Genomic DNA, 15047 nt, shown 5'->3' on the forward strand with positions numbered 1-15047 from the left:
GAAGGAAGCGGGAGGGGGCCGCGTCAAAACGAAACAACGCCGAATACAAATAACTAAGCGCCGGCAAAGGACGGACGAACAATCGAAGAGTCGCGCGAGCTTCTCAAAATGAACCTGTAACTCGTGTCGCGGAGAGAAAGGGTGAGAGAGAATGGACAAGAGAGAGAAGCTGCACCCGAACAATTCATGTAATTACTGCGTTACAACTTTACTCCGCATCGAACAAACAGACGATCTTCAGGGGTCCGATGCAAGGCTGTACAAAAGCCTCGTCAACGTAGGTAGCTCTCGTCCACGAGCCACGGGGACCGTCAGGCAGTGGCGCCAATCTCCTCCTTCGTCTTCGCTCCCCTAAAGTCATATGTCGCATTCAAGCGACTAAGCAGATGCTCGTGCGCTGTCAGTGCCCTTTTACTTGTAGCCCCGCCTCCATAGCCGACTTCTTCGCCTTCCTTCAAGTGATGGGCAGCCACGATCTTGCTTGGCACAGCCGTCAATTCCACGTCGTTGCCAGGATGAGAGAAGTATACTATCGAGTAGCGATCCTCTCCTCCCCGTCTAGCGTCTTTGGGGAAAATGACCCGATGCACGGTGCTCTTCAGAATCCCGTTTGTCCAATACGACAGCAGGTCCGCGATGTTGACGAGAATGGGTGGAAACGTCGGCGCGTCGTATCCTTCCGGGATGACGGGCACCGGGGCCCATGTACCTTCGGGCGTCCTGATCTCCAGTCCAGGCTGCGACGGCCGCTGGAAGAGGAGGGTGATGCTTCCATAGTCCGAATGAGCACCAGCTCTCACATCCACGTCCGGCTGGTAGTCGACATCTGCGGGGATCGCTGGATAATGGAGAAGACGAACGGTGCACCCGCTGGGCTGAGTATGCCGCGAGGAGAAGAAATTGGGCTCCTCGACCTCCAGCCCCAGACCGAGGAGATCAAGAACCCGGTCGCACGCTTGCTTACATGTCCGTTCGAATTCTGCGAGCTCAGCAATATGGCTTTCGAGGAACTTGGGAATCGGTTGCTGCGGCTTTCCCTCTTGGAACTCTCCCATGTTGAATGCCTCCTTGAAGTCTCCCCTTCGCTGCGCTTTTGGATCGAGGATCTCGCCATACATGCCGGTCCAGCCACGGTTCGTCTGATTGATTCGGCAAGGCTCCTTTTCCCCGTCAGGCAAGGCGAAGAATTGACGTGAGAGGTCGAACTCGCGGGTAACCATCTCCTCCGTAAATCCTGTGCCCTTTGTGTCGATGTAAAGGAATCCATACTTCGTTGCAGCCTTCAACACCCGCTTGCCGACTTCGACGGAGAAGTCTGAAATGTCGACCACAGGCAGTTGTATGGCACTGTTGCTCTCCCCCAACGAACCCATCGTGCTGACACTGAGTATTCCCTGGAGCCTGGTGTTTGATAGCGCGTATGCGTCCGTAGCAGACTCAGCGATGTGACAGCACACTCAGTCGAACCGACGAGAGGCTTTGCTCGAGGGATCTAACAGGCAATGACAGGAAGAAGAGAAGTCACCGACTATCGCACACGCGGATGTCACTAATGGCTCCGACCCACCGCCAGAGGCGAATTCTGATATGCTCAAGCGGCGACCTCCGCGACTGTGTCGCTCTATTCGTACAATCACAGACTCCCGGCCAACGAACACTGTCCAATGAGATACACTGAAGGAAAACTTCTGTCAGACACCGCAGCTGGTGTCCTGGAGGAACCAATGCTCTGGATCAAATACTGGAGGGAGGGACCTCGACAAACGAGACATACACAATCTTTGGTAAATGTTCATTATTTGTGCAATGCGCTGGTCGTCATACTACACGTTTTTGCGTCAATAACAGTTCATCCAAGGCTGCACAGTGGCCGCCCACATCGAAACGCTTGACACGGGCTCATAGGTTCAGCAATCCAAAACACCTTTGATAGCCTTGATGCTCGTCTCTGTCCTCTGGACACCGTCTCTTCAAGTCAACGCCGCATCCTCGACTACCGTCATCGGTAACATGTTCTGCGCAAAAGCCTTTCATGCTTCGTTCAACAATATGAAATCGCTGTACATCAATCGTGGTGGCCGCTGCCCTTGGCCGAGTTCGAAAAGAGATGCTGATATTTACGCAACAACAGAAACTACCCAGACGCCAACTCAACGCTCAGTGCCCGTACTCCATGGCTATGCAGATTTGGTAGATGATTCAAGCATTGCCGCGTCGATTGAGGTACGCATTCTCCAAGTGACACCAGTGCCTATGCATACTCCACGATTCTCGTTGGCATTCCTAATAAGAGGGGTCAGCATCAAGATTTCAGATGGGAGTATAAGCACAACATACCTTGCTGCAATACTTAGTCCGGCGGCAGCGTCTGCACTTCGCGAATTGGCGTGTGAACTCTTCCCACTTGCCACATTTGTAATTGGCACACTGCCGAATCCCTCCTCGAGCGTCATCTTTCCGACAGAGATTGCGCATGACTACACACGCCCAATATTGCATGTCCTTCGAATGATGACGGACAGTAAACTTCTCAACTAGAGGGAAGATATTGTAGTCGTCGGGTTGCAGAAACTCCTCTTCTTCGTCTTCGGTGGGTTGCGGAAGTGGTGGACAACCTCGAACGGGTCCGTAGATCTTTTCGACCTCTCGATCGATCCTGAGTCTTGGGACCAGATGAGTTTGTTGGAAGTAGTGGCGGAGATAGCAGTATTTTGATATATATGCTAACAACTGCAGCCCCATCAGAACGTCCTCATCTCGTGGCATGAGAGCTGTAGTTGAGGCTGTGGCGGTGGCATTTCGCAGAAAGAAGTTGGGGTATGCATTGAGCGGTATAGCAGGGGAAGCGGCAGTGGCTGGCGGAGGAGGAATAGGCGAAATACCCAACGTGTCGTGGATCGTCCCACCTAAGGGATTGCCCATGCCGCCTGTGATCGGTGTTTGTTGAGCAATATCTACATCGTCAATATCTCGAGTTTGCGGCGGAGGAATGGCTAAAGTCAGGGGCTGGCGTCCGTCCATCTCGTTAGGACTGGGATCACGCGTCTGATCCCTGCTTCGACCTTCAGCAGCACCTTCGGCGTCGAGCAGTTCGTCGTCGGCTCCAGCCACATCTTCCATGCTCATATCATCATTGTCACCAGTCGAGTTCTGATGACGAATCGAGGGTCTTCTTAGTCTGCGTCCGACCGGAGATAAGAGTCCGCGGTGCAGAGGTGCAGATGGTGTGGTCGGCGAATCGGGATGCGAGGTAACCCCGGTGTTGAGAGGCGGCAGCATGGAGGGTAGTCTGTCTACCTCGCGGACTGGGCGCAATGAGAACCCGTCTGAAGTGTCCATAGAAGGAACTGCGGTAGCCGGCGGCTGTAAGGTCAGAGAGCCGTGGTTTGAACCTCTGCTCTCGCGTCCCCGGCTGTGGTGGTGGTGATGGTGTACCTCGCGGCGCGGGAAGACTGTCCGTTCGGGGGGAGAGGTAAGAACGCCAGGAGGTAGCACGCCGCCATCCGCGGGGCCTGTCTCTGCGCCGCCAAAGCCTTGAGAGAAGGATTGAGGAAGCTCAAGTGACGGTGGTGGTGCTTGACGACGGGAGCGGTTGTCTGCAGCAGCGTGCAAGTGTTCAAAGAAGGAAGTCCTCGCAGCCGAGTCATGAGTCAAGTCTCTCGATAACTTGGATGATCTGGAGCTCCCGGAGTGTTTCGAGCCATTGCGCTTTTCCTGCTCAGCATCGGCCTTGGCCTTTTCCATTTCAATCACCAAGATGTAGTCCCACAAGATGGTCGCAATGACAGGCACCATGTCGGCCTCAACGACACGCGTGCGCACGTTCTCTGACCCTCGTACTCCGATGTTGACAATGCATTGAAATGCGAGATTCCATTTCCACATGTGCATTTCATCCTTGCTCCTTCCCTCCTTCAATATGCAGACGAGACGCTCCACACCGCCATCAACCGTAAGGATATCTCGAATCCGCGCAGAGGAAGTGGTTAGGTAGGCCAGATGGTTTAGAGAGTTAATAAGGGGCAATGTTGAAGTGCAGTCCAAAGCTCGTCGGTCATACAGGGTTGTGGTGATATGGACTGACGCCTTGTTGACATTGGGGATGCTGAAATTAACCTCTCGCATGTTGTGAGATGCCTCTTTACCATGCGAATGGCCTGGGATTGAGGTTTGATTTTGCAGTCAAGCAGCTTTTGTGTCCGACCCACAATGGTAGCAATGTTGCAGCGAACTAACTCTTGTTGGAGTATGATGAGGCCACAGATCGTCACCAAAGGGGTTCTCGCCCTCAAGAGAGACCTTCGCCAGCTAGCTTATGCAAAGTAATAGGGACAAACAGCCATCAAGCGTCCGACTCGCGCAGAAGGGGTCGAATTGGAGAGGCACAACAGGGCGTGAGAGCGAGAGAGGTGGGTGGGAGGTCGGGGTAAGGAGGCGGCGCCAGCAATTGTGGACGTTCAAAAGGCCAGTGGTAGCTGAGTATCGATGTGTCGCAGAACCAGGTCGAATGACGAATACAGAGTAGAGGTAGATTTGTAAAGAGTGTGGCGGTTGGAGTCGAGGACGCGGAGTTGCCAGACGGAGGCGGAGGCGCTGAGGCAAGGCAAAAGACACCGGCAGGACTCGAGGATTTCCGCTGCCCGAACTTTAGGGAGGATTGGCACAGCTGCGGCGGAACAAATCAAGCAGGCTCCAGAGAGGGACTCAACACGCGAGGCACAAGAGTAGACAGATGTGAAGGATGGCAGCTCGATGATGAAAGAGACGACAGGATGATGGAAGAGGAAGAGGCAGGTGCCGTGCGTGGGTGCAGCCAGCGCCGTGGCAGTGGCAGCAATGAATTAGCGTCGTTGAACCCTTTAATTCTTCGGCCACGATCGTCGGGACGAGAACATCGCTGGCTGGGGATCTCGCTGCTCTTGGTTCGCTTCCTTTCTACTGTGGTACCTCGTACCCAAACCACGGCTCTGGGATATGGCCTTCGCGACCATGTACTCCGTGACCGTGAAGTCTATGCGTGTCTATCTATGATTGCAACTTCACCACAGGAAACATCCGGCTGGGCCAGCAAACCGTTTGAAACCGTGCTCTGCGCTGCTGATAGGCTCTGCCACCGCTGCTACTGTACCTGGGATTTTGCTTGATCTCCACAGGTGCAATTTTGCAGACAGCCCTATCTGCACCCTCCTCGACTCTGCTCTGGCGTCGCACCTTTGCAAGCCAGCAGGCAGGGACCGTCAGCACAATTAATATGTGGATGTGTTTTGACCGATCTCGGTGCGTTATTAAGATTACAGCACGCGACGAGCTTGAGTTCCGGGCTTGGAGGTGTTTCACGCCCGAGGTGCGCCCAAAGACGGTCGCGTAGTTAGTCAGACAGCTACTTGCGCTGAAGGACTGAAGAATGAGGACCGAGGACTGCTTGGGTCTCGTCGTTTATTGTCCGTGCACCAGCCTCCTCCGCGTCATTTCTTTGTTCACTTTAACCCCTGCGTGTCAATCGTGTTGGTGCATTCGTGGCCAACGCAACCAGGACAGTGGAAGCTTGCTTTGTGACGAAATTCGTCGGACATCGAGCGCAGCCTGGGAGTCGGGACCGGAACCCGACTGGTCTCGCCCATTTAACGTTGTGGAAGCATCCGCGGAGGCTCTGGAGGGCATGGCATCCAGCCTCCAGGCATCTCAGGCGTGCCGATCGTTTTATCCCCGACGCCTAGCCTCCCTACGCAAGGCGTACTACAAATCTATGCAACAAGCACATCAGTCCACGACATGTTGCACGAAGTCAAGAGCCTCGGCTACTACTCCGTACCTTCGTAACCCATTTCTCCCCAAGGTTGCTATTTTTGCCCGCTCGCGCATGCCAGCACGGCCTCGATGTTTTTAAAGCGCCCTACTCGGCCAATGGCGAAAACATGCCGTCGATGCGAATCGCTTGTCCGCAGATCTTGCACTAATCTCCTTCCAATCTGCTTAGACAACCACAACACCTCATCCTGACAACTGTTCCCTCATTGCTGCTAGATCATGCAGAAACGACGAGATGTTTCCTATTTTCAGTACAACTTCCCGTGCTGTCTTCGTGTTGCTTTTCGGCTCATCATGTAAGTCTAAGGGATGAGCGCCCGTGTAGAGCGCTTCGCCGACATATCATCGTTGCAGCCGGACATGAACCATGCAGAGTGGTCGAAATGGCTGCGAATTGTACCCACGCTCGACTTTGATGCGGACAGGCAAGTGCGCAGCTCCTCAGCAGTGATCCAGTTTCTCGGTTCTCCCCCTCCGCGTGTCCAAAGAAGTGCCAACTGGAGTCACCCGGTAGAGCCACAGACCGCACGAGTCTGCTCATGTCGCTATTGTGGTTTCCGTCGAATGATGCAGCACGAGTGTCAGGGTACAGCTCAACTGAGCCAGATTGGTCCGCGGCCATAGAAAGACACCATCCAGCCACCCATCTTGGAAGAAACGGTCTTCTTTGGCATGGAAGGAGGAACTGGAGGGCTGTGAGAGACAGCTTCTAAGTGGAGCCTGAAGCTTCGGCGGCACCACATGGCTCCCTGCTTTCGGCTCTGGTGCTCGAGACCCGTCTTCGCTCCCCAGTCGATGCCCTCTTGATATGCTATTCCAAGGAATTTTTTTGGGCCGGGTTCGACAGCGTACTCGTTGCACATCAGCGTCGACGTTGGGGTAAACTGGTCTTTGCAGATAGAACCACGGCTCAGCTCACTTACATTTCTGCGGTAGGACCTTGGGCTTGCACATTATCAAGCTACGTCTGCCTTTGGGGTGTGTAGTTTGACCGTACCTCGTTACAATGGGTTGTCACGGGAACCAGGAAGTCTGCGACATCTGAAGGGAAGAATTTCCAGAGCTGGATCAGAAGATCCGCCTGGGCCACCCCAGCAGGCATGTCCACCTGAAGGGTCCTTCAAGAGTGACAATCGTGCATCCCGCGAGATATTGGGCGTGAACTACCAGCCGTTCGCGGTAACAGCTACAGATACCGCAAGAAGCTTGCTCGAGGTGGAAAAGCAACTGAGCGCGAAGGCATGATTTAACCAACGTGCTTGGCTCATGTTGCAATCCAGGCCGTGATGAATAGGAGAGTCGCGGCATAGATTACATATAGACCATAATGTACACGTGTCGTCCATGCTTGCTCGTCTAAGGGAGGGTGATTCTCCCCCGACTGCCGAAAGCAAGTGCACCCCATCCAGCAATCAGACACAAGCCGCCGATAGGAGTCACGGGACCCAGAGCCTTGAAGCGTTGGGGATCCAGGACGAGAAGGTAGATGCTACCGCTGAACATAGTCATTCCGGCGGTGAAAAGTGCTGCTGCGACTTTGTTCTTGGGCGCTATCGATGCCGAGAGAAGTAGCACGCCGCTATGGATCAACTGTGGCAACGTACGGGACGTTAGATACTACACAGCATAGGCTTTGGACATGTTTACCTGATATTGTGCCGCTGTAGACCAATTTGCGAGCCTTGCAGGGTCTGCGATGTGCTTCTTCAGACCGTGAGCTCCGAAAGCGCCGAGCATTACGGAAGAAGCACCGTAGATGCAGCCTATGGTCCAGAACATCTTGGGGGGCGTTAGGTTCGGTGGGACGGTTTCGAAGGAGGTCACGCTTTTCTACACCTGATGTTGACGCTGATGTCGGCCACCCAAGGAAGCGACGAGAGGCCATCACAGACGAATCCAACACACAAATGTGTGTGGTGTTTGTGGTGTTTGCTGAGTTTGTCCTGCAGCTACGGTGGACTACGTACATCCACTTGTGAAGAATCCACTTGCTCGATAGCAACAACAATAATGCGTTTTCGGCCGAAAGTACGGAGTATCTGGGTTGTACAATCTCTACTCGACGTTTGTGGGAACCCTGTTCAGTGCTATTCTAGAAGGGAATACTCCGCAAGAACAGTGGAAAGGTGAGACCATGTGTTTTCGCTATAAGGTTGCTGCCACGCTCAAGATATCAACAGTTGCCTGCCATCAGCTGCTGGAAAGGACATAAAATTGATTGCAACTCCATATCGAGGAGATTAGCGATTCCACGTGTGGTTCGCGGTAAATGGAAATGATCAGCAACTGGTGATCCTCCTGGCTCGACATTGCCGATCAACCGTTGTTCCGTTCTCTGCAGACTGCGTGCTCTGCGGGATCACCAGAGCTGGCTGGATTGCCCAAGAGCCCAGGTCTTCCTCGCGTAGAGATTTCACTGCGCACAGGCTGCCAGGGATTTACTGTGTACTTGTGTATGCAAAGGTCGAGCAGCACATCCGGGCGCACCCACCGATAAGGTTGCGGGGGATGATTGCCTGTGCGCAAGTGGGAGGATCAAGCCCCAGTAGGCAAGCCCCTCAATGGAGACGGCGCTGGAGAACGGAATGGGTTTGACAGGCGCACCCCTTTCTGCAGCGCGGATATGAAATGCACGCTGCCGGAAGCTGCAGACGGGGCTCGGGCGTACGAGGTAGCACCCAGGCTGGTGGCTGCGAGTAGCCACCGCCTAACTTAGACGCGACCAGGCCAATTTCTCTTGCAGTGCGACTTGTTCTCGCTTCGCGACTCTGCTCTGCTCTGAAGTCGGCTTTCTACGCCTCTGATTGGCACCTTGAAACCTTGGGCAGGCCCGGCGCGCCTCGTTTGGCCTTGTAGAGCCACTCGGCTCTCGACCCCCGGCAGGGCTACGGCTCAACCATCGCATCCTTTGGGACGCGGTGAGAGAACGAAGGTTGCGCCAGCGACTAGCCCAGCCGAGGGAAGTATCGTGCGTGAGTTGTCTGTTTGACCACGAATTTTCGGGATCAATTGCAGACGTATTCCCTATTTTGGGAGAGATCCTATGTCCTTAGAGCTGCATCACTCACCATGAGCCAAACCTAGTTCACGACGGTGCTGGAACGACGGTGCATGCCGTGACAGCGAAGATCACAACTGTAGACCCGAGTAGCCCACACAGCTGATCAAGGTTGGATGGTTGTTTTGGCCGGCCAGTGAGAAAGGTTGTCCTTTGTCACTGGCAGCTCGTAACAGTCCTGCCCGTCCTGGGGCCTCTCAATCCCTTCTGGGACATTTAGTTGAAGGCGCAGGACAGGGGAGCACCCAGACCAACCCGCTTCGTTAAACAAGTTTGAGTGGAGTGGGACCCAGACACCAAGAGTTCACAGACCAGCGACCCAGAACCGGACCTCTTCCTCAATTCTGTGCCCCCGAACTCACCACCGACCGACCCTCAGTTTGTCCTGACCTCCAGACTGCAGTTGTCTTCCCTCGACCCTGCAGCTCTCTCTCTCACCTCTACGATCCAGCAGAGGAAACTTGTCCTCACCTTCCCGCTCGACTCCTCTGCAACTTCCCGCGACTCGGAACTCCCGTTGAAGCTTTGTGGAACCCCCGGCAATTATCCACCCTATCCCTGATACCTGGCTCGTTTGAGCTCCTGCGCCCCCATCATCGTCCACCTGGTCCCGACATCAGAGACATACTCGTTGCTTTGTGCGCGTCGCCTTGAACGGCCCTAATCGCCGCAGCTGGAGTTGTTGCGAGCTTCCATCGTGTCTTGGTCCGGAAAGGACCCCAGCCCGGCACCATGTCGACCGACTTGACGGGAGAGCAAATGCAGGCCAAAATCACGGCTGCGAGAAGAGAAGCGGAGGGTCTGAAGGACAGAATCAAGCGCAAGAAGGATGATTTGGCAGACACCAGCTGTAAGTTGCGGGACATCTCGTGTCGCAGTCATTGAAGCCCTCGCCGCCAGCGGATTGCTAATCAAGACCGCTTCATCCAGTGCGACAAGTCGCCCTCAACAATACCGAAGCCTTGCCACGGATAGGCATGAAGCCTCGACGGAACCTCAAAGGCCATCTCGCCAAAATCTACGCCATGCATTGGTCGACCGATCGCCGGCATTTGGTCTCGGCCTCTCAAGACGGCAAGCTCATTATCTGGGATGCCTATACCACCAACAAAGTCCACGCCATTCCCCTGCGATCCTCCTGGGTCATGACCTGCGCCTACGCTCCTAGCGGCAACTACGTTGCCTGCGGTGGTCTGGACAACATTTGCTCAATCTACAATCTCTCCACCCGGGAAGGTCCCACACGCGTTGCCCGCGAACTGTCTGGTCATTCCGGCTATCTGTCGTGCTGTCGATTTGTTAATGACAGAAAAATCATCACTTCATCTGGCGATATGACCTGCATGATGTGGGATATTGAGACGGGCTCTAAAGTCACCGAATTTGCAGACCACTTGGGCGATGTGATGAGCATCAGCATCAACCCAACCAATGCAAATATTTTTGTCAGCGGTGCATGCGACGCCTTCGCCAAGTTATGGGATGTGCGAACCGGAAAGGCTGTCCAAACATTTGCGGGACACGAATCTGACATAAACGCCATTCAATTCTTCCCGGATGGAAATGCCTTTGGAACCGGATCTGATGATGCTTCGTGCAAGCTTTTCGATATCAGAGCAGACCGGGAGCTGATGTCCTATCAGGTGAGTTCGAATCAACACCTCGAATACGGGCGTTTGCTGATAATGTGCCCAGAATGAACAAGTCCTCTGCGGCATCACGTCTGTCGCTTTCTCCGTTTCCGGTCGATTGCTCTTCGCCGGATACGATGACTTCGAATGCAAGGTTCGTATTGAGCGGCCCGGCTTTTCGTTCCAAACACTGATGGTGATTCCTAGGTCTGGGATACTCTACGTGGCGATAAAGTCGGTTCCTTGAATGGTCACGAGAACCGTGTCAGCTGCCTTGGTGTTAGCAACGACGGGATCAGCTTATGTACTGGCTCATGGGATTCTCTTGTAAGTCGCCATCTTCCGATGGTCCGCAAATCATACAAGCTAACGCATTGGTTTCTCAGCTCAAGATCTGGGCTTGGTGATCGGGCGCTGGGAAGGTTATATTCTGTCACATCAATGATAGCTAGCTCGGTGCTATCCTCAACTTGGCGGGCACCCATCATCATCAAAAACCAAAGTCGCTGTATCAGGAAGCTCCCATCGCCAGCTTTCGACGAATTTCATGTGCTGGCCATTGGCCTGGACTGATGACGGGGGCCTGAAGACCATTATTGTGCTTTTACACACCCGGGAGATTCTTTGACTGGATAAACGCCCTTTTGCGAGTGGGATGTTCGAGGGACAGGGGAAGCTACGGCTACGGACGGATGGGTCTATTTTCCTTGCCCCTCACAAGTCGCTTGCAGCAGCAGGGGAGAGACACAGCGCGCGTTGTTTGAAAGTCTACGACTGTCATGACTACCGGGTACTGGGTATGGGCGGGCGGAGACCTCTTTTTGTTCCATGTGCTCTGCTGTCGGCACATCGAGCCTGCCCTATCTCCTTCACCTTTTCTTCCAGCCGAACAAAAAGGCCACTTGCCAAAACCGACACTTGTTCCGAGTTCCTTCGAAAGAGCAGCACAGCAGCAGCAGGAGCATCACAGCAGCAACCTTTTCTTTACCGCATAGCGGTGTCAAAGAGCTCCGCAGGCAGAAGAGAGACCAAAAGTTGACTGTTCGACATTCGAAATTACCCTTTTGATCTCGCTTGTCTTGCGTGGATTTTCTCTCTTCTCTTGCCTGCATTGCCTTTGCTTAATTATGCGTTCCCCAAGTCTGTGAGTGTGTACGTTCTCCGTCACTCGTACAGAGTGCAGTGGCTCTCGGCCGCCCTCGGTCAATACCAGCGAACTCAAACGGAGTACGTAGTATGTACTCGGCCTTGCGCGTGCTCGTCACCCAACACGAACACGGACTAATAACTACCTAGGCAGGTACGGGCTACAGTACAGAGTCCGGACCACTCGATCTGTACGGAGTATGGAATACAGGGTACCTCGTAGGCTAATGAGCGTGACCCGTGCATGACCTTGCATGACCTGACCTGACCTGACCTGCATGGCCTCGCCGCCTCAATTTTTGGCGGGAGAAGGATTGGCCGGTCCGGCACAAGTACGGTACACAGCACAGTACAGCATGAGTTTCTAGAAGAAGAATACTACCTAGGTACCACACAATGTACTTTTGGGAGTACAACGCGTGGTCAAGGTATATGTATATGTATATGTATACACTGAGAGGACCTGTCGAGTGCAATACCTAGGTACCTAGGTAATTAGATACTGTAGTACTCCGTACTCCGTACTCGTGCAGTATACTCCGTACTCCTTACTCCGTAGTAGCTATTGCTTTGATGTGACGCACAGTTTCAGATTGAGTTTGAGTTTGAGTCTCAAGTTCCAGTGCGATTCCAGTTCTCTCTTCTAGCGTTTAACAAACGGAGTGTCCGTCCTTGCCGGCTGGGTACATGCCCTAAGCACCTACTAGTACGTCTCGTACATGTATCTATGCATTCTATTCTGGGGATGGTAGGGGAGGCACGGCTGAGGCGCAGAATGTCCTGCTGAGCGATACGGAGTACTGGGGGCACTTTCACGTCAAGCAGCGCAATGTTCCGTGGCAGTTGATCCCAGTTCTGTAGTGTCTTCATGTCTGTCTGTACACTCAATGCTACCTAGCCGTGCTGCGTGCGCCAATAAAGCCCGGTTCCAATGTGCGCGCAGAACAAAATACAAGCCCGAGCCAACCCACTTTAACAACCCTGGGACATGAAAGCCGATGAACAGACAATCGACCTCTTCTCCTACAGACCTGCCGTTGGCTATGGATGCCCTCTTCACCATCACAACGGAGATGGTCGGATAGGAGGGCGACTTTCCACATCCTCCATCTCCATCCTCGTCTGCCAAATGGAGTGTCATCTTACTCGTAAAAGTAGAGTGCTTCTCTGTAGGGTGGTCACTGGACATTGCCTTTCCCTTTCCTAGCAAGCGCAACCGTCCCTCTCCTGATCCAGATTGATATTGATCGGGTCTGAAAAGTCGCCACCATACTCCTCGCTCTCTTCCTGCGCGAGGGCATTCCTGGCAATCACCTCAAACGCCTGCTCCACGTTGATGCTCTCCTTGGCACTGGTCTCGAAATACGGCATCTGCCCTCGACTCTGACAATACTGCTGCGCCCGCTTCTGGCTGACCATCCTCCGATCCTCGCCCATGTCGATCTTGTTGCCCAACACGACGAAGGGAAAACTCTCCGGGTCGCGCGGGCTGGCTTGGATGAGGAATTCATCGCGCCAGCTGTCTAGGGTTTCGAACGACTTTGAGCTGTTGACGTCGTAGACCAGCACGCAGCAGTCTGCGCCACGGTAGAAGGCCACGCCGAGTGATTGGAAGCGCTCCTGGCCGGCGGTGTCCCAGAGTTGGAGCGTCACGATGCGGTCGTCGACAGTGACTTCTTTGGTTAGGAAGTCGGCGCCGATCGTGGCTTTGTAGGAGGTGGAGAATTTCTTATTCACCTGGGAGGGACGTTAGGATGGTTCGCTCTGTGGATTGCCACAAGGGCGCTCGTACATATTGATTCATTAAGCTGGTCTTGCCGACGCCGCTGTCGCCCAGGATGATCACCTGCGTAAGATAACTTGTTAGCTGTGTGTGATTGCGATAAAGCTTGGACTCGTACCTTCAGTAACACCTTCTTCCTCGACGCCATGGCTGGTGTAGTCTGTGCTTCTCCTCTTTCGTTGCCGAGCAGATGTTGCGAGATGCTCGTACGGGTGTCACTTCCTTGCCTTCAGCTCAATCACACTGCGGCTGCGAGACTGGTGGAGGCTGTCCGGGAAGAGGTCACGCGCGGCGTGAAGGTTGTCAGAGTAGACAGACGGTGGCGATGCCCGAGCAACCAGTGAACCAAAACCAAGTGCCTTACTTTCTGGGTATCTGGGCGTGGAATGGCAAGCTTGCGAGTTGTGTTTGTTTGATGGTTGATAGATCTTGCGACACAGGATGCATCACTACAGACACAGACGTCAATCGAACCAAGCCACAGACCTCCAGCCTCACCATCGATCGGGATGTCGGCGGGTAGGCAGCGGCCGACGGCAGAAGGAAGGTGAGCCGGGTGGCCGGATTGGCGCCTTGCTTGTTTGGGAGGCTCGTCCCTTGTCCACATGTTCTCAGAGTCCAACACTGTCTGTACACGTTTGACGGTTTACCATATGCAGAGCATACTTTTGAGATGATTCTCATTTGCGTAAAGAGTGTGCTTTCAATGAAATGCAGATGACAAGCTCAAACCAACCATGGCAACATGGAGAGAACAATACCTCTCTGCCTTGCAAGCCCGAGATCAGGTAGAGCAAGCCAACGTCGACCTCTACGACTACTGCACAAAACTGGCAGATGACCGGGCTGGATTGGAAAAGAAAATCAGACTAGCAGGGAGGGCAGCATCCGCGTCAGAAGACCCCCCCGCTGCGCCTGAACCTGTGACGACCCCAGGATGGGGCATAAGGAGAGTCACGTCGCCAGCCGCACGGCCTGAGTCGCCCAACTCCAGCCCCACGCAGCTGACACAGCTGAGACGGGACCTGTCCAAAGCCCAAAGCGAGCGCGCGGACCTGCAGACGCGGCTGGACACAGCACTCCGCGACCTAGAGGCATTCAAAAGCAAAACCAAAGTGGACAACAAACGGATCACCCAACTCAGCGCTTCTGTCAACCAGTTAACGATAAAAGTCCGTGATAGAGAGGAAGAACTCCGCGGCAAAGCGAAACTGATTGAGAATGTGCAAGACGAGAACGTCACGCTGAACCTTCAACTCAATATGGCAGAGGAGCAGTCTGCGAAGCTGAAGAAGGAGAACCAAGATTTGGTGGACCGCTGGATGGCCCGCATGGGCAAAGAGGCAGACAGGATGAATGAGGAAGGGAAATTTGGCTGAGATGGCAGTACGCAATGTTTGCAGCCTGTCTCGCATTTGGTGCCGCTTTTCTCGGTGAGAGTAAAGAAGCTGGATATCTCGTTTTTCATCCTCCACGGAACAAGTGAGTCGAGACGCTGTTTGGACCGCTTCTACTTCCCGTGCAAGCCATCAAGCCTGCTGTTACCTGCCTTGCAAAATCCGTCAGCAGAGCAGTCGATGCTCAATCTGTCAGGAAAATGAGGGATATCCCCCGGCGGTTT

General features: G+C 53.9%; 6 protein-coding genes across 6 annotated transcripts; 2 read left to right on the forward strand and 4 right to left on the reverse strand.

The window, feature by feature from the left end:
* Nucleotides 1-311: 311 nt before the first annotated feature.
* Nucleotides 312-1373, reverse strand: A1O7_08619 (uncharacterized protein; the record flags this gene model as incomplete). The annotated part of the gene is made up of 1 exon (XM_007762610.1): nucleotides 312-1373. One exon carries the CDS (start codon nucleotides 1371-1373, stop codon nucleotides 312-314), a length of 1062 nt encoding a protein of 353 aa, XP_007760800.1.
* Nucleotides 1374-2199: 826 nt separating this feature from the next.
* Nucleotides 2200-4125, reverse strand: A1O7_08620 (uncharacterized protein; the record flags this gene model as incomplete). Its single annotated transcript, XM_007762611.1, has 2 exons — nucleotides 2200-2283; nucleotides 2338-4125. 2 exons carry the CDS (start codon nucleotides 4123-4125, stop codon nucleotides 2200-2202), a joined length of 1872 nt encoding a protein of 623 aa, XP_007760801.1.
* Nucleotides 4126-7164: 3039 nt separating this feature from the next.
* A1O7_08621 (uncharacterized protein) lies at nucleotides 7165-7587 on the reverse strand (the record flags this gene model as incomplete). The annotated part of the gene is made up of 2 exons (XM_007762612.1): nucleotides 7165-7398; nucleotides 7456-7587. The coding sequence occupies 2 exons, from the start codon at nucleotides 7585-7587 to the stop codon at nucleotides 7165-7167; spliced, it is 366 nt and encodes a 121-aa protein (XP_007760802.1).
* A 2011-nt stretch (nucleotides 7588-9598) lies between these two features.
* On the forward strand, nucleotides 9599-10904 carry A1O7_08622 (guanine nucleotide-binding protein subunit beta; the record flags this gene model as incomplete). Its single annotated transcript, XM_007762613.1, has 5 exons — nucleotides 9599-9716; nucleotides 9797-10509; nucleotides 10562-10651; nucleotides 10705-10824; nucleotides 10884-10904. The coding sequence occupies 5 exons, from the start codon at nucleotides 9599-9601 to the stop codon at nucleotides 10902-10904; spliced, it is 1062 nt and encodes a 353-aa protein (XP_007760803.1).
* Nucleotides 10905-12846: 1942 nt separating this feature from the next.
* A1O7_08623 (Ras-like protein Rab7) lies at nucleotides 12847-13574 on the reverse strand (the record flags this gene model as incomplete). Its single annotated transcript, XM_007762614.1, has 3 exons — nucleotides 12847-13380; nucleotides 13436-13489; nucleotides 13545-13574. The coding sequence occupies 3 exons, from the start codon at nucleotides 13572-13574 to the stop codon at nucleotides 12847-12849; spliced, it is 618 nt and encodes a 205-aa protein (XP_007760804.1).
* A 589-nt stretch (nucleotides 13575-14163) lies between these two features.
* A1O7_08624 (uncharacterized protein) lies at nucleotides 14164-14805 on the forward strand (the record flags this gene model as incomplete). The annotated part of the gene is made up of 1 exon (XM_007762615.1): nucleotides 14164-14805. One exon carries the CDS (start codon nucleotides 14164-14166, stop codon nucleotides 14803-14805), a length of 642 nt encoding a protein of 213 aa, XP_007760805.1.
* Nucleotides 14806-15047: the final 242 nt, after the last annotated feature.

This window comes from Cladophialophora yegresii (assembly GCF_000585515.1).
Source record: "Cladophialophora yegresii CBS 114405 chromosome Unknown aczIN-supercont1.6, whole genome shotgun sequence".
NCBI lineage: Eukaryota > Fungi > Ascomycota > Eurotiomycetes > Chaetothyriales > Herpotrichiellaceae > Cladophialophora > Cladophialophora yegresii.